We start from the raw sequence: 24,741 nt of genomic DNA on the forward strand, positions 1-24,741 counted from the left end.
AGGCTGCATATAATACCTGCAACTCATTGATGAAATTTTTCTCTCTCCCTCTATCTGGTAGAGCTGTAGAAAGTTTATAGCAGACACAATTATGAGAATTTGGAAGGCACATTCTAGTCTGTTCCATCTGAAAAAGACTGATTGCAGAAACTTTTCTAGTTTTTCTTCTCCAGTGTCTACAGCTTGAGTCTCCTTTGCATTCCATCGATTCATTTAGAAATAAATTTACCCAACAGGTAACATGTTCCCTTGCAAAATGTTAGTAATTATGGTGACCTTTTAGAGAGTTTTCTAGGTATAGAATGCTCAGAAGTGATTTATCATTCCTGTCTTCTGCTACACACAGTGGGGAACTGAACTCCCAACATAACACACTGAGTTATCCAGCCAGCCCTGCAAGATATTACAATAGAGCAAATTAGTTAATACTGCTATGCCTACATATTTTAGTCTCAGACTAAGCCAACCAATTCCATTAATTGTTTTAAAATGTTATATTTTTATTTCAAGAGAAATTATGCAAGCAAGCAAAACAAATTTAACAATTATTCCAAAATGTATTTGATTTTACCTACAAGTCCGTATGGACTGGTTTTATCTTGACATTTGACATCTGAACAATGTATAATCAAAGGCTATTTTCCTGCAAGTCACTTGCCTTATTATCGGCTTTCCTCAGTTCTGCTCAAATTGTACAAGCTGTATCCTGTATTCTGTTTATCCATTCTTAGCTGGGTTCCTGCCCCTCCATTTCACTTGGAAATAATGGGTTATCCATTTCTTAAATACTACAGTATTAATGTAAAACAAGGGTTGTCTTAATAGCTCAGTGTTGCAAGGTTGATTCCCCGCTAGGTCTTCTGTGGAATAGTCAGCCTGCGTAGCAAAGTCATGCTGCACAGTCCAAATCCTTAGAAGGGATGGTAAACCACTTTTGAGTACTTTACAGCAAGAAACCATGGAAGATGTTGCCAGATGTCGGAATCAACTTGACAGCACACAGTCAGGAGTTTAGCATATTGGCTTTGTTGTGCCCTGTGTCTTAATTTCTTACATGGATCCATCTTTCATGTTGGCCAAATTTTGCCACATTTTAATCATGCTTTGGAATGTAATTCACTACTTCATAATTCCCTTTTTACTTAATGGTTGGGAATAATGCTTTAACTTCTTTATGGAAATAATGTTTTTAAAATTAACAGAACTAGTCTTTAATGAACAACTATGATAGGAGCTTTGTTAGATTATATTGAATGTTATTTATCATAAATATTTCATAAACATCCCAGTAATTTTTAATGGCCTTGCATCTGCAGTTTATTTCATCACATGAACAATGGTTTCATTTAGTCAAAATGAAGCCACTCTGAAGCACTAAGCAAAAGGAATGCATTTTAAATAATTCCTTATGAAAATGTCCCCAGTATCCATTATTCTAAAGAGGAAACAACTTTCCAGCATTTAACTCATATCATCACAAAATGGTATGGCAGAAAATCAGTTCTGTCTTGAAAATGTAGTAATATTACTTACAGCAGAAGATTTTATGAACTGGTCAGTTCCTAAAATTTTTTGGCTTTTAATTTAGCTTATGTATCAAAATATATTGACTTTGATCTTAAGATTCAACAGCCAAAACCCTCTTGCATAGCAACAGTTAAGAAATCACAGAGTACGTTATCAGTTGCACTCAGTCATACAATTCTGTGTACAACTGATAATACTTATGTTGATTTCTTGGGGATTCACTTCTAAAAGTTATGCTTTTTTTTGCAACAGCAATGTAACTAGTAGGCAAGAAGATTTGAGCCATTGAGTAAAATTCTGTTTATATTTTCTATAGATATGAGAGATTCCTCTCCCAGCATATGTTCCCTTCCTTCTGTAGCCCTATGTGCCTCCTCTGAGACAAAGCCCCTTTAAAAAAATGTATTCTAGAACAATGGTTCCAGTGCTGGGTAATCCAGATGTTCTTGGGTTGCAATTCCCAGAAGCCTTCACTACCAGCTGTTTCTGAGAGTTGCAGTCCAAGAACACCTGGGTTACCTAAGGATGGGAACCACTGTACTAGCATATATCAAGATCCAGGACATTGTGCCAATACTGAGAATTAAACACAGGCTGTGAAATGCTAGGTATTTTCGAGAGTGGCATGGACTGTTGATAATGTGAATGAACTTTCTGCTGGGGCCAGGCTGAGGAAATCACCTTAGCTAGTAGAGCCATTACTGCTCAGTCTTTGCTAGATGCTCCTGTGGCCTGCAGATTTTGTACCCTACCTGGATGCAGCTTGATCTGCTCTGTGAATAATGTTTTGGCCCCAAAGCATTATGGGAAAGGGTAGCAAAATTGTAGACAGATTTATTTTTGGGACATTTTTCCCTAGAATGCCAAAGATACCAAGCATCTTTGGAGTAAAGGCATTGCTAATATGGCTGGCTGCAGAATGTCTGGTGTACGCAGGCTGGCTATAGTGCTCAGAAATGCACTACAGTGGTTGGCACTTTCCTGCTTCCCAAAGTGGTACTGATTCCTTCATTCAGAGTACAACCCCTAATTACTGTCCCTTTGAAATTTTCCACAAAGTGAAATCCTTCCCGCTCTCTCAGAAAGAACACATGGTGCTGGATAGAGTAGATTTTGATTTAATTATATGACTCACGTACACCTCTGCTTGCTACATCCTTAATATATATATATTTCTTCCCATGTATTTTTCACAGTCTCCTTGGCCAGTAGTGCATATGTGTAGATACTGGAAGTGTCCACAGACAGAGGATTACTGGAAGTGGAGTCAGTCTGGGCAAGGAAGTTGAGAAAAATATGTATCGTGAAAAATATGTTAGTGTTACAAAAACAAGAGTGCACTTTTGAAGGGAAAATTCCATGATTAAAGAATTATTTCTGAATAGCAATTTAAATCAAATCCACCTGCCTTCCAAGTAAGTGCTGCAGCACTCCTCACCTCAAGCCGCTGGACTGCTTCTGTGCTTAGGGACTGGGTGCTTCCAGTAAAAACCCACACTCATGAATATTTATTAACAAAACTTTGCAAAGTTTTGGAACTTTATTTTTTATAAATTGTTCGTAAAAACAGGAAGCTCACATATTACTATCCATCTCTTGGATAGTATACTCATTAGCTAATTAGACAGATACACAAACATATAAATATGGATATCTGAAAGATGCAAGCTTACTTTATTAAAAAAATACAAGAGTTGATAGAGGAATGAGGGTAGTCTTTCAATCATCATAGGTAGAAATAGCAAACAACAGCCTTACTCATCTATCTTATTACATTTTCTGTGTTTTAAAGGCAACTTAATGTGACATGGCTTGCTGTGTTTTTAAAATGAGACAGGTGAAGAAGATCCACTGCATGTGCTTGACACGCTAGAGCTTATTTATCTCCCAAAATTGGGTGTCAAGGCAGCTCACAAGATTAACTAAAAAGGTACAGATAAAAACATATAATGGTATAATACAGAAATACAATTAAATAAATTCAATTATTAAAACATAATTGAATTAGAAGCATTTAGAAACACATCAGTTTTTTAACAGTACAGTACCTACCTCTTAATAAGCCATCTGACCTTTCAATGGGCTACAATTTAGACCATCACATTAATGGATGAAGCACATTTTTTTCAGACTAAATTTGATTAAACTTTAAGACTGCACAATAAACTACTGAACAAAATTTTGAAAAAATGTTTTGACTTTAATGAGTTTAGTAGCATCAAATCAATAATACAAAAAAACCTGTGACTTTTCATAACTCTACACATTATTGTGGACCACTTGAAAATAGGACTAAAAAGTCTCTCATTAGTTCCAGTCTAAATTCTTGCAGTACTTATGGAGGACAGGAATCACCACGCATTTGTTAATAACATGTGAATATTAACTTAAATAGCAAGATATATATATATATATATATATATATATATATATATATATATATATATATATATATATATATATATATATATATAAGGATGTGCACTATATAATACATAAAACATATGCTAATGTATGATTCCATATACGGTATGTTAAATTGTTAAGAAAATCTGAAGTACTTGAATATTGATTTTTAATTTCTTAAAAGAGTTTTGGCATGTTCATTTTTAAATTAAATAGTACTAAAATTTAAATATTTAAAATATATTTTCCTTATGAAGACTGTTTATTGGAAGACAGTGTGCGAGTTTCCTTTGTAAAATATATTACTTAAAACAAATTGAAAATGATGTCATGTCCTGGCAAAGAAAGCTGTACAATCTGCTGGTATTAATGATATAACCTGAAGATTTGAAATGTAGTGAAGCAGAGTTGCCAGTATTAAGTTTTGGCCAGTGATATGGGATGATGGGAATTGTAGTCCATCATAATCTGGAGTATGATGTTCCTCTTCCCTGGATTAGAGGATTACTTTGGGGAACAAAGCAATGTTTGCTGAAATGTCTATCTAAAGATGCTTCCCTTGACATCTGCTACATATCCTTAGACTTAATATCTGAAAATTACGCTTCTTGTGATATAATGCATAAGCATAAGTGTATCTTGCATTTACAGTCTATGCCAAAGTATAATAATTGAAATCAGCTGTACCCTAATTCTAAACACCCCTAAGCAAGTCCCAGTGATTTTGATGTATTTTGAACAGCTACACAAATCTTCTAAAGTTCCTGTTGGAAGAATGCTGATCAATTCTCTGCAGGATCTTTAGCATACTTAGCAAATTATTGCTTGGAGGGGCTCCTTGGAAGGAAAAACATGTTAGACAGCTGTTTAACCTACGTATTCAATGGTCAATTTCTATGTGGTGTCCCAACAATCTTGAAAAAAATCTCATAGGTAAACAACCAATTATGTCTGAAGAACAATCACTGTTAATTTCTTTTCTTGAATGTTTACATTTAATTCAGGAAACATTTTCTTGCCTTTGGCCATAATTCTGTCATCTTTTCAGAAAGCTAAAATCCTCATTTATATTTTATTTTGTATTAATACCATTACATTCCCTTAAAATTGCTGCATTTTGAACACTTCGTAAGTACAGATTTGTCTAGCATAGTGGCTCTTCAGCATGTTTGAAGAAACTCTGTTTCTTTGGAATCACAGGACTCATCAAAGACCGCGGATGATTGTGATTGAAATAATGTTCACCTAGCACCACATGCCTTTTCCTGCAATGCATAAGCACATGAGTTGCTGAACATGTTTTAAGCTGTATACTAAGTATACATAGAGCAGTGATGAAGCTCAACAGGCCTCATCAGTGTTTTGCATAAACTGCGTAGCTTAGAAACGATCCGTCCTGCTCCAAATCCTTTGCCATGCACCTATGTTCTGTAAAGCACATTGGGAACAAACAAGAGGTTTATTCAGGCCTGCTCCATTGTTAGTTTTGTTGTCCTTCTGTAAATGGAAGGCAGGGAATGTGAAGAGAATGACCCATGTCATACAGTATATGTGGGCTCTCCATTTAAGTTAGGATGCTGATTTTTTTAAGGATTCTGATTTATGGGGAGAGCCCTCATGGACAGCAGACCTCTCCTCAAGCCTCAAACTCAACATTCTCCACACATGTAGGAGGGAGATAAAACTGGGCATGAAGAGAACATTCCCTTCCAAGTGCCAAGAGCATACACAAATAGATAACACTTTAAATAGAAGTAAGGTAATGTGAAAAAACTGGACACCTAGGAAGCTGTCTTTATTGAATGAGACTATTGATCTACCTAGGCTACTGTTGTTGATGCTGCTGGCAGCAACTTTCCTCGAGTTCAGAGGAGAGTCTTTCAAATGAAAATGGTATGAATTGACCTGGGACCTTCACCATACAAATCATATGCTCTACCACCCATTAACGTTCTCTGAGACACAAAGCTTGAACACAGGTAAAGATTCCCCTTGACATTTAGTCCAGTTGTGTCTGATTCTAGGGTGCGGTGCTCATTGCTGTTTCCAAGCCATAGAGCCAGCATTTGTCCAAAGACAAGTTTCCATGATCATGTGATCAGCGTGACTAGACACGGAACGCCGTTACCTTCCCACTGAGGTGGTACCTATTTATCTACTCACATTTTTACATGCTTTTGAACTGCTCGGTTGGCAGGAGCTGGGACAAACGACGATAGCTCACTCCATCACGTGGATTCAATCTTACGACTGCTGGTATTCCGACACTGCAACAGAGGCTTCTGCGGTTTAACCCGCAGCGCCACCATGTCCCTTGAGCCCCTGAACACAGGTACATGAAGCAAAATACTTGTCTTGAGTACCCAGCTTGCTGGGGGGGGGGGGAGAATGTGTAGTCTGCATAATTAACTTGTAAACTGCCCAGAGACTGCTTGAAGCACTATGGGGCGGTATATAAGCAGCACATTTTGCTTTTTGCTTCAGTAGTTCCAAAGAGTTTCCTATGCAGTTTACTTAATATCCCCCTTCCATATTGCCATCTACTTACCCAAGGAATGAAATAGAAAGCTGACAATGCAATCCTTTGCATACCTACTCAGAGGTAAACCTGCACAATTACAATGAGATTTATTCTGATGCAAATAGTTAGAGGACTGTATCCTAAAACTACATTACATGCAGAATACATTCCCTAGCTCTTTTTGTTCAGTGACATCAATACACATCTCAAAAAGATAATTACTTGACAAACTAAGTTTGGGGATTTGGCAGCAAATTTCACTTAATGAATAAAAGGAACTTCGCATTTAAATTGTCTCACACTTACTTGTGTTCTTTGACTGCTGTCTCCTAGGGATTATGATTATGTTCTAGCTTATTTGACATTATTAAGCCAATCCTATTCATGTTATGTATGTTTCATGGAAGTACATTATATTCACCAGCTTGTATTGAGATAAATAATATATTCTTCTGATGTCTTCTGAAACAGTTCCAGCAGATATATCCCCCTTCCATGTTCTCTTTCAAATGAACAGGTTACTTGCATGATAAACCAAGAAATATATACATATCTATAAATGTTCTAATATTCTAATACATAAAGTACTCTTATAGTGCACTCTGGTACATGTCGACTGAAAAATAAGCCTCACTGAACTGTAGCTTTAAAGTATGAGCACAAGGTAAAAATTTACATATATTTTCAGGAAATGTGTATATACTGAGATTTCCAAAATAAATTCAGCAATATTGGCTTCTTCCTTGCAGGCAGAGGGATAATGTCTTAGCTTTTTCTAGCTAAGGATCAAGATGCAGCTCAAACACTGCACATACTGTATCTAGGCCAGAGATGGGAAACATACAGCCCTCCTGATATTATTATGAAACCGCAACTCCCATCAGCAAGGGGTGACAGGAGTTAGAACATTGTGTCTGTGAATATGCATGTTCTCCATCCTTGTTCTACACCTTTTAAACAGCAGAAGTACATAGAGCACATGTACGGTCACAATAATAAACTTTTTTTTCAGAGCAGGTGCAGAATGAACAAATCTTAAGACAAATACCAACAGAGAAAGTTACCAAAAATTTCATTGAGTCTATCCTCCCCTCAGAGAAATGATGTGAGGAGTAACACATACAACATAAGAAACATATATGTATTTTTTTGAAATACAGAATATGCAAGAAACATCAAAATAAAAAAATGTTTTCCTTTGATATTTTCAAAACCTAGTTTAATTGCTCATGATCACAGCCCTTCATTATACTTTACAGTTCTAAGGTGCAATGACAATATGTACAACTAAGGAAAACACACCTTGCTACATACAAGAATATCCTGGTCAGTTAGTGAATGAGGAATCCTGTTTTCTTGGCTGAAATTAAGGCACTAAGTGGCAGTTGACAGAACAGTTGAATTATTCATATATATATTATCTGATGGAAGTCTTTTCACAAATCCAAATAGAAAACTTGTATATTTTGAATCAGTGACTGAGGTAAGGCATTCTGTTCACAAAATGAAAAAAATTTCCTGCTGAATTGCCCTTAACATAAGTGTAGTCTCAGTATGACTACTGGTCCTATTGCAGAAAAAGAACTACAGAAATACATCTAAGGGTTTGAGAAGGCACCAAGAAGAAACAGTGCTGCCACTACCAGTTATAAAAACATTAATGCCAGCTGTGTCTAACACTGCATATAGTTTATTCAATCATCTATCTTCATTGTGCAGAAGACAAATGTAATAGCTGTTCACTGGAAGTTTTCAATCAATCAAGCCACTTAATAGAAAGTTTATTTTCATGTATTGGAAAATTAAATGCAGTGTTTAAAAAAAACTATCCTTCTAAAGCAAATTTATAAAGTCTTGTATGTCTTATTCCTGATTAACACTGAAACAAACCTGTATAAACAAAAGGATTATCTCAAGGATTATTCGGTTTACAATACAAAATTAATATATAAAATGAACAGGATTTACTGAAAACAAAGGGAAGTGTATTACAAAGAAACATGAAACAGTTTTAAGCCACAATATTTTCTCTGAAAAATACAACTATTAGTGAGATAAAATGTACAAATGATTTCTTTCCAAAGGGGGAGGGGAGCACAGCATAAAGGAAAATATGTTTTTCTTCAAAAAACAGGGAAAATAGTTAAGGTCATTGTTTTTCATTACAATAGAATCTGACTCAAAATAGCAGTCATAGGATTGCACCAACTCCATGTCCAGTCTCCTGAACATAACAGCAGTAAAAGAAGTCCATAAAGCAGAATTTGTGATGATTATTTATATACAGAATTTCTTGTCACACAAGCTCTTTGCAAAATGTTCATGACTGTACTTGATAAGTCAGAAAATGTAAATATCTATTTACCACCCAGACTCTTCCTAGTCTTCAGAGTCAAAAAAAGCCATGATACTTAAAAGTGTTATTTTCATCATAGCCAAATATATATATATATATATTTAGTGCATGCTTTGATCATTTGTCAAAAATAAACCTACGTTATTTCAATACAAGAGTTTACAAAATAGAAAAAAAGCCATTCTTCAGGTTAAAAATGCAGTGAGGTTCATGTGCAGTTCCATATGCATGGCAGCGTAACTTTTCCATATAAGAAACCAAGAACACCATGAATCTTTCAGACTGAGAATAGAGTCTAGCATGATCATCCTAACCAGAGCTTCTTTGACCTTTCTGCTTTTTTAAAAAATAAATTTGATAGAAAAAACTGTGAAGGTGGGGATTGTTTGTTATGAACACTTCTGCTGTACATGATTCAGAAGTTCACCAAACTTCTCAAAGAGTTCTTCTACCCATTTTATGTTTTTCATGCACTGTTGTACAATCTCCTCCTGGCCTAGATCTGCATTCTTCTTTTGAACAGAAGAAATCTATTGATGGAGCAAAAAGCAGAACACTATTAGTTTTGTTAGTAAATCCATGTTTTCAATACAGTTAAGGAGCCAGAATCTTACTCTGTAATGTCCGCATTCTTCTAACATTTGTGAGAATAATTAGTCCTATTTTACAATGAACAATCACTATATAAACAAAGTAAGGTTCAGTATTAGAGAGGAAATGGTTAACAGCATAACACATGTTTCTTAAATGAAGAACTTTTTCTATATTCACAATCTATTTACAATATTTAGTAAATAGCCGACACCCAAGCATAGGTCCCCATATGGACTACATCTATCACCATTCCCATCTAGCATGGACAGTGATGGTGGAAGTTGTAATTTAATGTCGCGTTTAGTCGTGTCCGACTCTTCATGACCCCATGGACCAGAGCACACCGGCCCTATCTTCCACTGCCTCCTGGAGTTGTGTCAAATTCATGTTGGTAGCTTCGATGACACTGTCCAACCATCTCATCCTCTGTCGTCCTCTTCTCCTCTTGCCTTCACACTTTCCTAACATCAAGGTCTTTTCCAAGGAGTCTTCTCATCAGATGGCTAAAGTATTGGAGCCTCAGCGTCAGGAAACCCACTATTTTAAGTTACTGGAACTTTGCCAAATATTAAAAATCTGCAGATTTCCCTACATACAATAGTCACACCAGTGTTATTCTGGCATCAAAGCTGCATCCCATCCTAATATAACAGGAAAGCAGCCTTCCTACAGCAGACGTCCATTTACCACAAGTGTTTTTTTAAAGCAGTGGGTAAAGATCTGCATTGCAGTACCATATGGGGAGTGTACACTTTAGAGAAGATTAGCACCTTCTGCTATGATGACAAATTGTTGGTGTGTTGAATTAGGAGAAGGTAAGGTTTTAATGTTCCTTTTGCCTTTCAGCAGAACACTATATAACTTCTCTCATGCCTCAGTGAAGCAGGAGGAATGTGTATCCTTTTGTGTGACAAGGGTTCATAAACAAGGAGGCAGAATCCTCCTGAGGTGTGTGGACAACTTTAAGGCAAACTCCAGGCAGAGGGCAAAACCTGAGGCAGGAAGTGCTTTCCTCCTCAAGCAGATGGGACCTTGGACAGACTAAATGATCCTTGACAATGGAAATTTTGTGTGGTAAATTCACACTTCCTGTCTGTTATCCCTGTGTTTTCAGTGGCTGAAATTCCATTGCTCAGTGTAGTAAGTTGCACTATATTAGGCCTACATGCCCTTGGGTTTGTAAGACCTGAGCAAGGCTGGAGAATCAGATTGGGCAAATGCTCTGGAGGAGGAAATCAATTCCATTGATTCAAATGGGCCAATTCTAGTTGCAACTCACTTGTGAAATTAGAATAGGCCCATTTGAATCAATGGAACTTACATAAGAGTTGACTTACCAAATCCCCACTGGCTCAGTGGGCTCAGATTGAGCCTCGTGGCACAGTGGTTACTGCAGCCAAAACTGTGCTCACGACCTGGGGTTCAATCCCAGGTAGGTGGCTCAAGGTTGACTCAGCCTTCTATCCTTCCAAGGGCAGTAAAATGAGTACCCAGCTTGCTGGGGGAGGGGCAATGTGTAGCCTGCATAATTAACTTGTAAACCACCCAGAGAGTGATTGAAGCACTATGGGGTGATATATAAGCAGCACGCTTTGCTTTTTTTTTTCTTTTACTCTATTGTAACACATGATTTCAGCCACTCAGTGAGCCCTTGTTTGCAGTGTCTGGGTTGAATGAGGCACATTTGGTCAAGGTGGAGAGAAGTACCTTCTCTGCTGTAATGCCCACAATGTGGAATGAAGTCACATGGTGTTCCCATCAGCCAAAGATGTATCTGTCCTGGTGTTTTCCCAAACAATTTCTGGAGTGCTAATGTTGTCAGGTGGCCTTGTTTTATAATATATTTTTAAATGTTTCATCTTAATTTGAATACTTATTCATTGAAAGGCCTAAACCGAGGCCACTAAACTTTTTAACATATTATGAGAAGACCCACTGGAAGGAAACCTGTAATATTATGAAAACCGGCAGGCAGAAAGAAAAAAGGAAGACCAAACATGAATTGGATTGGCACAACAAAGGAAGCCATGTCCTCTAGTTTCTAAGATCTGAGCAAAGGTGGAAAATTAGACTGGGCAATGCTCTGGAGAAGGAACGTAACTTTTCCCACTCCCATGAAATTGTGATGAGTGATACTCCACAAGCTTCTATTAGCTTCAGTGGGAAAAAGGAAAACACACATCTATACTGTATCTTCTGTTTCACAGTATACAGGGAAAGAGTTAAATTCCCTTGCTTCTATGGCCCATATCCCTCTCCAGTGGTAAGGCAGGGCAGAAATACAATACATACCACATTTTAAAAGGAATGTTCCAACCTGTACATATGCTTTCAAAACAAAATGAAAAAAAAATTAACAAAAATAATATCTACATTTTAAAAGGAATATTCCATATCCCTTCAAAATAAAAACAGAAAAAATCCAATTACAAACAAAACTCATGTTGGAAAACCCATTTCATTATCTCCAAGAAATCAGTTCTCAAGATTTTAAACAGTATGCTTTCAATATAATTGCTATTATTATTACTTAATTCTGAAATGCACAAGAAAATTCTATTTCTGCACTGATTCCCTTCCATTTCATTTAAAGGCATTAAAATGGAAGAAAAACTCACCTCTACTTTACACCTTAGAAACATGTGGTATTTGTAATGATGAAGTGAATGATATAAGGAACATAATGGTATTTTTTCTGGATCAACAGCAAATTCCTGAAAAGACAAATAGATAAAAGAGGTATAGACTAAATTTCTAGTTATCTGCTGTCAAGTCGATTCTGACTTACAGTGAGCCTCATAGGACTTTTGAGGTATCTTTAAGGAGTAATTTACTATTGCCATCCCCCCTGAATCTGAACTCAGGTCTCCTAGTTGAACACGATATTACTATCAAGATATTAACGATTCAGAAATAAAATCTTTGACACTGCGTTCAAAAATAAACATTGTTAAAACATGACTTCCATGTTTTAACAATGCATATTTGCTTATCAAATTTTTCTTCCACCATTATGCTTTTTCAAGTAAAGCTATTTGCTGTTTCAAAAGATAAACAGTACATATATAAGTTTAAGTGTTGCTACATTACTGCTGACACGCACAGGTGGCTACTTTTTGCAGGATCTCCATTGGCAATTCTCTTGCCAGTAAGGAAAACATTTGTTAAATCACAGTGCTCCAGAGCCCAACAAGGCCAGTGGGCATGTCAGGTAACATTGTAAAACAAAAAGGTCCATACTCCTCCCTTGTGCTTTTTCCCTTGGAAGGTGACTTCATAAGCTGATGGACCTGTTACCCCAAATGAAGGAGAAGAACATTATTCAATATGCATTTTTGAGCAAACTAATCTAACTTACGCTTTCTGGATCCAAATGCAGTAACTGTTTGAATAGCACACCTCTCAGAATGTTGTGATGACACTCTTCAGTCAAAAATACATACAGTATTAAACTTTGCACACTGGGGAAAGTAGCATGCAAAATGCATATTGTTGAGAAAGCTACATACAGCAACAGTCAAAAATCTATTGGAATCACATGCTTGTTTAGTGAAAATGCATCAGACGTGGCAACAAACTACTGCTAAATAACAAGGTGCTAGTTGTGCTCCATGCCCAGTCAAGCCATCGGTATATTACAGAAACATGACTGACAGTTCATTAATTAGCAACAATTTGCTACTGATGCGATTTCATTCAAACGTATGAAAATTGCTGATAGGATTCTGTCCTATTTTAGGGAAAACAGCATACAAAAACTTGTATGGATTTTAAAAAAAACTGCAGACTGATTAAGAAATGGAATGGAACAGAGTATGATTGAATACACAAGAAAGTGACATGGGCTGGTTAGAAATTGATTTGTTGCCCATATTTATGGACTGTATCTCTTTGCCCTCGTTGTCTCTTCCCCCAGCTTGTTTTTCATTTTTCATTCTGTCTGTAGTATCTAGCTAGCAAGAAATTGCTACCTAGGACAGATTACTTCTGAAGGACCAGTTGCCACTCTCTAATGAGCTGGAAAGGAAAACATTATGACTTTCTGAGATACTTGGAAGCACAAAAGTATCTGATACCTTAATGGAATCAGAACTATGCATGTGAGAGTTTTGACTACTTACATGACTTCCAATGAGCACACACCACAAAACACATATATTTAGTGTCTATTTCCCTGTACTCAGGCCAAACACATAATCCTTTTCTTTAGAAAATTTTAGTTTCATTTTATTTAATTTTCTAAGATTACAGTCCTAGTCAGAAATTAAAAAGGATATAGAAAGTCATAGCTAAAGGGGAATGCTGTACCCCTGCCCCACTCTGCACTTTCCATACTCTTCTTTGTTCATGTGGAAGAACTGCTGTTGGCATTAATATTGTGCATACATCCCTTGATGCTAATTCCTAAACCAGGTCTAAGATAGTGAGCACAACTTCTCTTTCCACAAAAGAATATCAAGGAATGCACAGCAAAAGAGCTTCTTCGGTGCTAGCATGGGGAGCTGTGGAATGAGTCTTCAAAAGCTGTGAACATCTCAGTTTTAAAGGCCCATAAAATGCCCGTGTAAAAGCAGCCATTGTGACAGGATGAGAATGGAACAATTATAGGTTTTTGACATGTAGATTCATGCTAGGAGGGGTACTTACAGTACAATCTGATTCAAATCTAAGTAGAATCAAGCCCAACTGAATTCAATGGGATTTATTTCTGGGTCGGTGTGTGTACGTCAGCACTCTTGCATCCAGGCTCAGTCACAAAGGACAGATATCTGCAACTGTGAGCTTTTCACTAACAGAACAACTACCATATTTGCCAGCGTATAAGACGACTGGGCGTATAAGACGACCCCCCAACATTTCCACTCAAAATATAAAGTGGACAGCTCTGCTGTGGCACCAGTGGTGGCTGCTAGGGGCTCTGCCCGGGCCCGCCCTGGAAGTTCATGGCTGGCGATGAGGCCCGAGGAGGGTGAGGAGGAGGGGAAGCGGGCGGGCAGCGGCAATGGAGGAGGAGGGGAGGGGGCTCTCCGGCGGCAAGTGGGCAGCTGGCTCAGCAGCAAGGAGGAGAAGTGGCCGGGTGGGCCCGAGGAGGGTGAGGAGGAGGGGAAGTGGCCGGGCGGGCGGCGGCAGCGGAGGAGGAGGGGAAGTGGCTCTCCGGCGGCGAGCGGGCAGCTGGCTCAGCAGCGAGGAGGGCGAGGAGGAGGGGAAGCGGCCGGGTGGGCCTGAGGAGGGTGAGGAGGAGGGGAAGTGGCTGGGCGGGTGGCAGCAGCGGAGGAGGAGGGGAAACGGCTCTCCGGCAGCAAGCGGGTGAGCGGGCAGCTGGCGAGGAGGGCGAGGGGGAGGGGAAGCGGCTGGGCAGGCCCGAGGAGGGCGAGGAGGAGGGGAAGTGGCTGTCCAGCGGTGGGCTCTGGCCAGTTAGGCATGGCCGGCTCTGCTTCCCTCCCTCTGTCCGGACCAACTGCCTGGTTGCCCTCCTCCCCGACTCACTCAATAGCGGCGGCTCCTTCCTGGCCCAGCTGAAGTGCACCCAGTGTATAAGACAAACCCCCCATTTGGAAGCATGTTTTTGGGGCTAAAAAGTCATCTTATACGCTGGCAAATATGGTATGTTCATTCTTCACTCTTTTCTATGTATTTACACCTTAAAAAATAACATCTTACCAGGTTTTAAAAAACAAAGATCAACATAAATAAAAAGTTATTTTAATATACTGTTACACAATTTAGGAACAGTTGCATTTGCAAATATGTAACTGAAACCATCAAATTTAGTTCAACATTTAGAGTGGTCGAATAAGACCAGATAGGCGGGATAGAAATCAAATAAATAAATAAATAAAATAAATTAAAAAATCCTGGAAATACAAAACAATTTTGATATACAATTATTAAGAAAGTATCAGGATTGGCAGTAATGTCCCTTTAGATACACAGAAGGAAAAAAACACTGCACCCATGTACCTGTGCTAATTTTGTGCTTGCTTTAGAAATCTTCAATGTTTTCTTGTTGTAAGCTTTCCCATTCATTTTGATTTTAGAAACTGCATTCACACCTGTTTTTGACTTAGAATCACGAGTGATTATTGTCAGTTCAGGGAAGCTTTCCAAAGCAGCCTTGAAACAGAACATAAAAGCAGTAGATTAGAGACTGTCCAGGATTTTATTAAAGAAAAATGTGTCACGTTAAGGCACAGAAGCTTATACAACAAACAATTAAAGGCAACCAAGCAATTCAAGGGAGAGAAATAACCTAACTCCTTAAAATAAATCTATGCAATAAGCCCAGGGCAAATTTATTTTTCAGTGAAGACACAGACTGAAATCCTGTTGCTTAATGCAGTAAACCACATTAAGTAGAGTCGGCTCATGGCATCAGTGGGTATCTGGTGAGTCAACTCTTCCATAAGTTCCACTGAGTCAAACAGGCCTATTTATGATGTGTCCTTTGACACAACTAGAGTAAGCTCATTTGAATCAATGGAATTTACAGAGGAGTTGGCTGAACAAATTCCTATTGATTGAATGGCTCTACTCTAGTGTGACTTACTATGCTATGTTACAGGATTTCAGTCATGAAGTCATATTCTGCAAACTAATGTGTACAGGAAAGCTCCTTTTCATCTGAAAATGCAGAACTGTACAGAGGCAATATTACTGAAGGAAATTGTGAAAGAGGAATTTATGTAGTTGCTACTAAAATATATGCCATAAAGAATAATAAAAGCAATAAAGACATTTGGGCAATTAATACCTTGAATGAGCGTTCTAAATGTAATTTGGAGAGCAGCCTTTTTCTACTGTCATTCAGCATGCCATCAATTTTTCTCATATGTGGTAAAAGCAGCTCATCTAAAAAAAACAAACAGATTTTGCAAAATATAATGTACGCACTACAGTGTCTTTATTGAATGCTGCAAGAATCCTGTATAATGGCAGCAAGACATTCTCTTTCTCCCTGCAACTCCAATCACATAAACTTTGTTCTGGAAAGCCCCCAAACCTCTAGAGCATAAATATGAGGGTATACAAGGAGGAACAGTTGTTCCCCTTCAAGTTCTGCTGAAGAAAACTGTTTTACTGCAGGGGTGGTGGTGAAGTATAACTTGATAACACTCATTTTTCACCACCTTTGCATCTCTTCAATGCAGTATGGCTTACGACTGTTTTATTTAGTAAATGTGGTACAGTACTTAAAACATTTTCAAAACTTAAGTATACAAGGATTACTTTCATTTCTGTACACCCAAAGGTGGTGATTCAGTGAAAAAAGGTAAGAAAAGGTGATCTTACTTTTTGGCCTATTTTGTGTGAAAAGGGTCTGTCTATACAAAACGTTTGTACTGTATGTCTATGATATGAGAAAACACATCCTCACAACACCATACAAACTGGGCTATCATACTACAGCCAGACATAAGAACAGCGCTGCTATAAAATAATGTACCATAATGCTTCTGCTGCAACAGTACAAGTGTAGGGAATCCAAAAGAAGGCCAGCTCTAAGAAAGTATGAACCATTTGTCACACTTCAATTACAATTATCACAGAAAAGGAGCAGGCAAAGTACACAGTGAAGGTGATCTCCAGTAAAAGGAACAAGGTCGCCCAGAGGGTTCAAGCAAATAGTCCGTTCCACAACAGCAAGAGCAACAGGTTCGGTCAAACACTGCTCCCAAATATAAGAAATCATCACCGAGAATGCAAGAACGTCCAGACTCTGTGAATACGTTGTTTCACCAGAAATTTAATAGCAGGACTTCTTGTCCTCGTATCCCTGTCACCTGTGGTGGCCACTTCATAAACTCTAAGAAATATCCCACTACCCAAAAACTTAGGAAGAAGAAATGGGTCTCTGATATGCAAACATGAAGGCACCCAAATTGCCTATGAAAATGCAACCAGCTATATATTTGCTGCACTTAGCAAGGAAGGTGCACAAACAGTACAACAGCAAGTACAATGTAGAACAGCCAATACCCAGCTTAATGCTATTTTCAGTAAAGCCTTTTTTTTCCACACATGACTGAGGAGTTGCAATAACTTTACAGTTCATTCGCTGTATTTAGAAGAAACTGAAGTCTGTGATCAGTTTTTTTTTATCATATTTATCTGATCCCATTCTGAATCCAGAGTGGTACTGGTAAGCCTTTATTTATTTATTTATTTAAAATATTTTTACTGTGCCTTTCTCCTAAAAAGGATGAACTTTAAGTCCCTGTGTTTTCTCATTCACAGTATTTTTGAGGAAAATACAAAGATACTGAAATGTGTTACAGTGCACCAACTTTCAACAAGTTTTTAAAAACTTCAATAATTAGAGTGAGTCAGTGTAAGCAAGCAAAGATTGCTTAGAACCACGGAGAACATTTTTTAACTTTTACATTAATTTAAAAGCTAGAATTTTATTGGTGTTTGCAGGACTGGTACCAGTGTTAGCAATTCTGGGGTGTTAAAGGCTTTTCCCTATCCTAAGGACCTTAAAATCTATCTCAGGTCAAAAGATATCCTAGGGAGCCTTGGAACTGGAGCGGGGGAATAGGATACATTTAACTGAAGACTGAAGTCCAAGGTTAACGTCACAGAGTTCATAAAGCTGCATGAACAGGGTTCCAGCTGTTTCATACATGCCATTGTTTCCACATCATTTTCAAAGGCAGTACCATTTATAACCTTTTATTATAATGCAAATGGGGAGTTCCCAGAGCACAGATCAGTGCAACTGATTTATTTAAGAGCTGTTTAATTTTGCTGGCACACAGAAATACAGTGGTGCCTCGCAGAACGGTCACTCCGTAGAGCGACGAATCCGCGCAACGGTGCAGTTTTTGCGATCGCAAAACAGCACCTAGATAGGGCAGGAATCACAGAGCGAAGGTCGGTAAGCGATTCGCTTACCGACCTTCGCTTTGCGATCCGCCGATCAGCTGTTCTGCGGCTTCAAAATGGCCGCCGGAACAGCCGAAAGGGCCCGGCGCAGTGTTTTCGCGCCCTTGGTAAGCGAGGGGAGGGTGCGAAAACGCTGCCGCAACAGACAAAATGGCTGTGCGCAGCGTTTTCGCGCCCTCCCCTCGCTTACCAAGGGCGCGAAAACGCTGCGCCCGGCCCTTTCGGCTGTTCTGGCAGCCATTTTGGACCCGCCGGACAGCTGATTGCAGCGTTTTCGCGCCCTCGTTCAGCGAGGAGAGGGCGCGAAAATGGCTGCCAGCATCATTGAACGGTGAGTATTCAGCCCAATTGGAACGCATTAAACACTGTTTAATGCGTTCCAATTGGTTTTCTTGCCCCGTTCAACGATGCTTTCACACAGCGAGGGTTATTCCAGAATGGATTAACCTTGCTGTGCGAGGCACCACTGTACAAAGATATTTTTTTTAAATCCTAAAGTTTAATATGCTACACGCTCTGAAACAGATCACTTTAACGGTCTTTTATAGTGATAAAGTCATATTTAATTTTATAAATTTGAATTCTGAATGTTGAGTTTTTATATTTAAAATCCGTCGATTCTTTAAAATATATCCTTACTTGTCTAATCTCCAGTTATCAAAACATTTAGTATAATAATGCTGCTCTTTGGCTCAGTAAGAATTTTATTAATTTTTATAGTAATATACTTAATATTTGGAATGGAACCAAGTCCCTCCTTGCTAAAAATGTACCATTTACTCTCCAGGTGGAATTATAGTTAAAGTTCAGAAGGGAGAAGAGTGCTCGTGCAAGTTTCAAAGGATGCCTGGATTTCAAGGCTTCTAGTGATAAAACTGTCCTTCATACAGAAGGAGGACAGCCAGATGGCTTCTATGAAATAACATCTCTCTGTTACTGTGTGTTCTAGTTCCTTCTCTGCTCAGCCCCTTGGTCTTCTTCAGTTCTTATGCTTTAGTGCAATCTTTCCTTTTCCAGAAATAGTGGAATCTGCTTAAAGCAACCAAATGTGACCATCAGGTGTCCTTTGTTTCTTAAAATATGGGGTAGCCAGTAAAGCCCACATAGTACTGAAGAACACCTCAGCACATACAGGGCAGAGGAGGAATTATAAACATTCTATTTGGTGCTAGAAAGAAAAATGGGCAAGTATTCACTTTTCTTATATAGATATTAGGAATAAACAGAAAATCAACAGATTAAAAATGTAAACAATTTAGGCTATAATTTCCAGAATCTTCCAGCTAGCACGTCCATTGAGGCTGCAGTCCAAAAACAGCGAACTGTGGTCTAAAAAGTAATTTCCTCATCTCTAGCCTGGAACAGACAGCTACCATGTTTCCCTGGAAATAAGACAGGGTCTTAGGAAAAAGGCAGTCTTTCTATACATGCATAGAAGCACTGTGAAACTGTCTCTTTTACATAGCTCCTGGTCAATGAGCAACTTTTGAGCTAAGGCATAATGTGATAAACAGTCTTATGATAAAATAAACAAGAGCTTGAGCAAACAAGTACCATTACTCTTCTCCAGTGCCAGCATTGTATCTGGGTCCAAGGCAATGCTAACAAGCAGTTCCATGTAACTCCTAAATGTTTCCTTCATAGCCCTGGTGTTCAAAAAACGAGTAGCAACAGGAGCTGGAGGTCCACTGTCTGAAATATCAGAAGAACAAGCATATTATTCTAACTGTGTTTTTTCTAGCATATACAGTATCTTTATTAGACTCTGCTGAATTCTAGTAATCACTCAAAGCAATAAAGACACACCAATGTAAGTAGAATAGAAATGCATCTAATTAACATCTTTGTTCGAAGGGAGCTATCAGACTCATTATACTTGCAGAAGAAGCTTGAAACAATTCAGCAAATGCACACAAAGTGAAACTACAGGGGCTTAGATAAATATATGGGAGTACTTACAAGTTGGAAAGTAGTTTTTGTTTCTATGCAGTTTTTATTCTTGTATTGAAATAGAAAAAAATCTGCTAAACTGATAAATTAACCTATGCCTATAATAAACCAAACAAAGAATGATACTAATTTTCATTTTAATTCCTTAACAGTTCTCCTTAATAAAGGAGTAACAGCAGGAATGTCTTCCAATATGGAAGACGTAGTAGCCAAGTAATAGCAAGAACTTCATCCACTATGTCAGAAACAGCAAATAAACAGAGGAAATATCAAAGCAGGGCTTCACCTATGTTATGCTACGAAGCAATACATAGAAAAAACCTTCTTTACAAATGATGACTTTAATATCACAAACCTTTTATGAGAAAAGACATCAAATTAAATTTAATAAAGCTGTACTTGTTCCTAACATTTCATATAAACACTTGCCAAGAAACATGCAAAGCCCAAGACATTTGAGAGATAATAGATAAATAGGAATATAATTACTTTTGAAGTGGTGCTGTTTACCTTCTTCATTACTCTGATGCTGTGGAGTAGTGGGGAATTCTTCTTTCCATGTTTTCCGTTTCTTTGGTGGTGGCTCAGCCTTTATCTTTGGCTGTTTAGCTTTGGGCTTCACTGAAGAAACTTTTGCTGTTGCTGTAGTAGTAGTAGTTTTTGGCACTGGGGGATCAGGAAGGTTGCTGATGCTAGTGCTTGGCTTACAGTGAACAGTTCTACAAGTGAAAGGAGGACAGTATGAGACTGACTTGTACAAATTATGTTTCCATCATTAAAGATTTCTACCCTCTATTATTCTGTATGGATCAAATACTGTATATAGCTCTTTACAGTCGTGCCTCACTTAATGATTACTTTGTATAACGAAAAATTCACTTAATGATGGCTTTTTCAGAGTGATCTTGCGCTCCGTTTAACGATTTTCCCTATGGGCGATTTTTGCTTAACGATTTCGGGACCATGCTTCGCATAACAATTAGGTTTTTGGTCCCCTTGTTTCGCGTAATGATTTTTTTGACAGCCCCGTTTTCGCTATTTTTAAAATATCCTAAAATGTTTAAAAAATGTTTACAATGCTTGGAATCGTTAGTGCACCTAATAAAACCTTTGTTAAATTAATTTGGCTTTGTTTTGAGTCTTTTTGAATTTTTTTGTGAATTTTTTTTCTCCCCCATTGAAATGCATTGAAAAGGCTTCAATGCATTTCAATTGGGGAACCGCGTTTCGCTTAACGTTTTTTCCTATGGCGATTTTCGCTTAAGGACGGTAATCCATTCCAATTGGAACGGATTATCCGGTTTTCAATGCATCTCTATGGGAAATGGTGTTTCGCTTAACGATGTTTTCACATAGCGATTTATTTGAACCAATTAAAATCGTTAAGCGAGGCACCACTGTATTTACAATGGCAAGAAGAGGTGATACCTTTCTTGACCACTAAAAAACCTGAGCAAACGGCTGTCTTACAACATAAATCTGTCTTCTTCAGGCAGTCCACTAAAATATTATGAGTAATGCATATATATGAGAGTGTATATATATTCACCTCCCAACTTTTTAAACGAAGGGCTGCCAAGTCATTTGCATTACCTTCCCCACAACATTGCCTTTTATTGAAACTAAGTTCCTATTCTGTCAAAAGCTATCTGTTTGTTCAGATTTTTAGAAGTCCAGTCAACAATTCACCTATCATCACCTATTAATCAGACAAGGACCATACGGCTCCATTCAGTTTTTTCTTCATTTACACAGTATAGTAATCTATCTGCACACAAGTACAGCTGTTTCAAAATTTAAATTATTGGGTCTTGCCTTTTAGTTGGGTGCTGGTTTCATGTTTGTTGTACCACAAAATTGCTAAAGACTAATTGTTCTTGCTACTAGTACTATGGTGTTGGTAACTAGCAGAAGGTGCAGCTTCATCTCATTAGAATTTCCTAGAATCCACAGCTCTTTCCAATGGTCCCGTTCTTTCCCTCTGATCCTTCCCTTCTCTCCTTTGTTTTTTTCTCTCCCTCTCCACCCATCAGTAATATTTAGCCTTCTCGCTTCTCAACCCCTCCCGGCCTTACTCAGTCATTAGCAATTAGGTTTGTTTCACCAACAGTTTGAGAAATTCACACCCTACAGAGGGAAACACCCTAAAGAACAACTTATGAAGAATTTAAACTCACAGTCTAATTCTACAGCTTCCTCTCTTAGTGAATATCTGTCACCTAGTGGTTGAACCTGGCACTGCATGCTACAGAGTTCAAGGAAGAAAAAAATCACGAACACATTAAAAACAAAATAACTCCAATATGTACAGCACAAGAACCCATTTAGCATCCATGCCAAGTTTAAATGCACCTATCATGGTATTGGAATTATGCTGGAGCCCAATAGACACATGCACACACTTTGGAAGAAAGAAAAAAAATTGGAAGAAAGAAAAAAAAATTGCTTCACATTCAGCAATAAGCACTCTCTGTAGAATGGATTCAACAAGAAAGCCAAGAATGTGCTACCAATCTGTACATCATTGGTGGGTCGGAAAAAATAAATTAGCAGCATTAGGTAATTTCTTTCAGAAGGTAATCTATATAAAGTTAAATCAACAAAAGAGACATAGTTCAGATGACAACCTATACCCTGGCTGAGATCATCCTGGAGACGACAGACATTGTCATCCACCATATCTGGAGGTTGCCCAGTTGGGGAAGGCTGGTTTTGACTCTTGTCAAGGGACTGTAGCAAGCCTTGAACTTTCCTGCTCCGCTTCCCTTCCTTTGCATGGAATATTGGCAAAAACTTCCACTCTAACCTTTTGACTAAATTTCAGTTCCCAAAGTTTGTGTGGAACCAAAAATTGTCAAAAGTGAGTGCAGGAACTCTCCTTCCTCTCTTCCCACATGTAAAGGAATTGCCCACAAGTCTTGTGCAGCTCATCTGTACTGATCACAAAAAGTATTTTCGAACTATGCTCAACCACACGGATAACCACAGTGACAACAATATACGAGAAGAGAAATAACTGCTTTTGAAATCGACAAGTGATAAGATAGGTATGACTGTGTTGCTGTCAAGGTATTCAATACTGCAGAATTCAACACCAAGACCAAGGAAAAATGAATTAAAATCAAATACCTCACAGACTGCACAGGTTTATTTCTTGGCCTCTTGGAACACACTCTGACGTACTCTTTCTTGTTTGCATTTTCTATGAACTTCACATACACCCGTTTGTATTTTGATTTTGCATCCCCAAAATACCCGAGATACTACCAAAAAACAAACAATAAAACAAAAAACAGTACATTACTAGTATTCATATGCAATGCTTATTATTTTCTACCACAGTCATTAAGTATCAAACAATGACTTAGATTCAGATTTTGTGTAAGCAGAAGGCCCCTGTGCAATGAGTGGGCCATCCCAACTCACACCTCTGCACCTCCTCAAAATCCTCTCGGAAGAGTCCTTCCAGAAAGATCTAAGATGTGGAACAGTGGCAAGGGGAAATGAAGGAAAGACAGCTTGTACACACAGAGCTCACAACACATGACAGGTCCACATAAAAAACAATAAACAAAGGAATAAATTCACCAAGGTAAATTTCACATTAATAGATTATCTAATTAATATACCAGCACTACTAAACACATTGTACAGCTAGAATGCATCGCTATAATTAGGGATATCATTTCTAGCAAAGTGCCTCTTATACATATCCAATTATGATGTTTCAATTTAAGACATTAATATTTACGTATAGCTCAATATCCTACTATGTAGTTGTTATGGGGCAGGTGGAGGGGATATCAAAACTAGCAATACACTGCCTCTAATTCAAGAGTTTCTGCTTCAGTTTCTGGTTGTGCTTCATTGAGGATTCTGGTAGCGTTTTCAAGATTAGGAAGTGGTCCTTTTGTGGGAAAACAGGAGACTCAATGCTCTTTCCCTCTGTTCCTTTATATATTTTGAAGTGGTTTCTAATTATTATTGTCAGTAGAAACGATACTTTGTACATCATAGAAAATTATGGTTATCATGAACTTAGAAATGGAGAATTGGGGGGGGGGAGGAAATGTTGACAGTGTATGTATTCCTTATTGCCAAATCCTGGCCCATCATCTTTGATAGGGAGAGAGGAGAGAACACATAAATGTGTACACACAGGAAGTATGAATTTGGGATTTTCACTTCCTCACAGCCAGGTTCTAATCCACAAAAATTGGATTAGAACTTGGATTAGATTAGAACCTTGTGGATTAGAACCTGTACTTCAATAAATGTGCTAGTCTTTGAGATGTCACATGAGACTAGGTTAAAACTAGGATTCTTCTTTTTTTGTTCATGTCTTATCCAGCAGTAACATGAATCTCTGCACTTACGCTGTTAGTAGCTGCAAACTCTCTCTGTCCATCTCTAACTTCAGGAACAAACTTTTGCAACAAAGCTTTTTGAACTTTCCAAATGGCTGGAGGCTCTGTTCCTGTTTTCAAAGCAGTCTGAAAGA

General features: G+C 38.1%; 1 protein-coding gene across 2 annotated transcripts in view; it reads right to left on the bottom strand.

Annotated features, from left to right (window-relative positions):
• Positions 1-7,509: 7,509 nt before the first annotated feature.
• Positions 7,510-24,741, bottom strand: part of QSER1 (glutamine and serine rich 1) — a 53,867-nt gene continuing 36,635 nt past the window's right edge. Inside the window, exons 6-13 of one of the 2 annotated variants that reach the window (XM_020795611.3) lie at positions 24,617-24,733; positions 23,370-23,503; positions 20,751-20,959; positions 19,845-19,982; positions 16,156-16,253; positions 15,366-15,518; positions 12,023-12,118; positions 7,510-9,340 (exon numbers count right to left, since the gene is read on the bottom strand). In XM_020795611.3, coding sequence (XP_020651270.3) covers positions 9,200-9,340; positions 12,023-12,118; positions 15,366-15,518; positions 16,156-16,253; positions 19,845-19,982; positions 20,751-20,959; positions 23,370-23,503; positions 24,617-24,733 — 1,086 coding nt within the window. In that variant the 3' untranslated portion in view covers positions 7,510-9,199. Of the gene's footprint in view, positions 9,341-12,022; positions 12,119-15,365; positions 15,519-16,155; positions 16,254-19,844; positions 19,983-20,729; positions 20,960-23,369; positions 23,504-24,616; positions 24,734-24,741 lie in introns of both variants that reach the window. The other variant, XM_020795610.3, reaches the window with a different exon arrangement.

Source organism: Pogona vitticeps, chromosome 1 (assembly GCF_051106095.1).
Source record: "Pogona vitticeps strain Pit_001003342236 chromosome 1, PviZW2.1, whole genome shotgun sequence".
Taxonomy (NCBI): domain Eukaryota; kingdom Metazoa; phylum Chordata; class Lepidosauria; order Squamata; family Agamidae; genus Pogona; species Pogona vitticeps.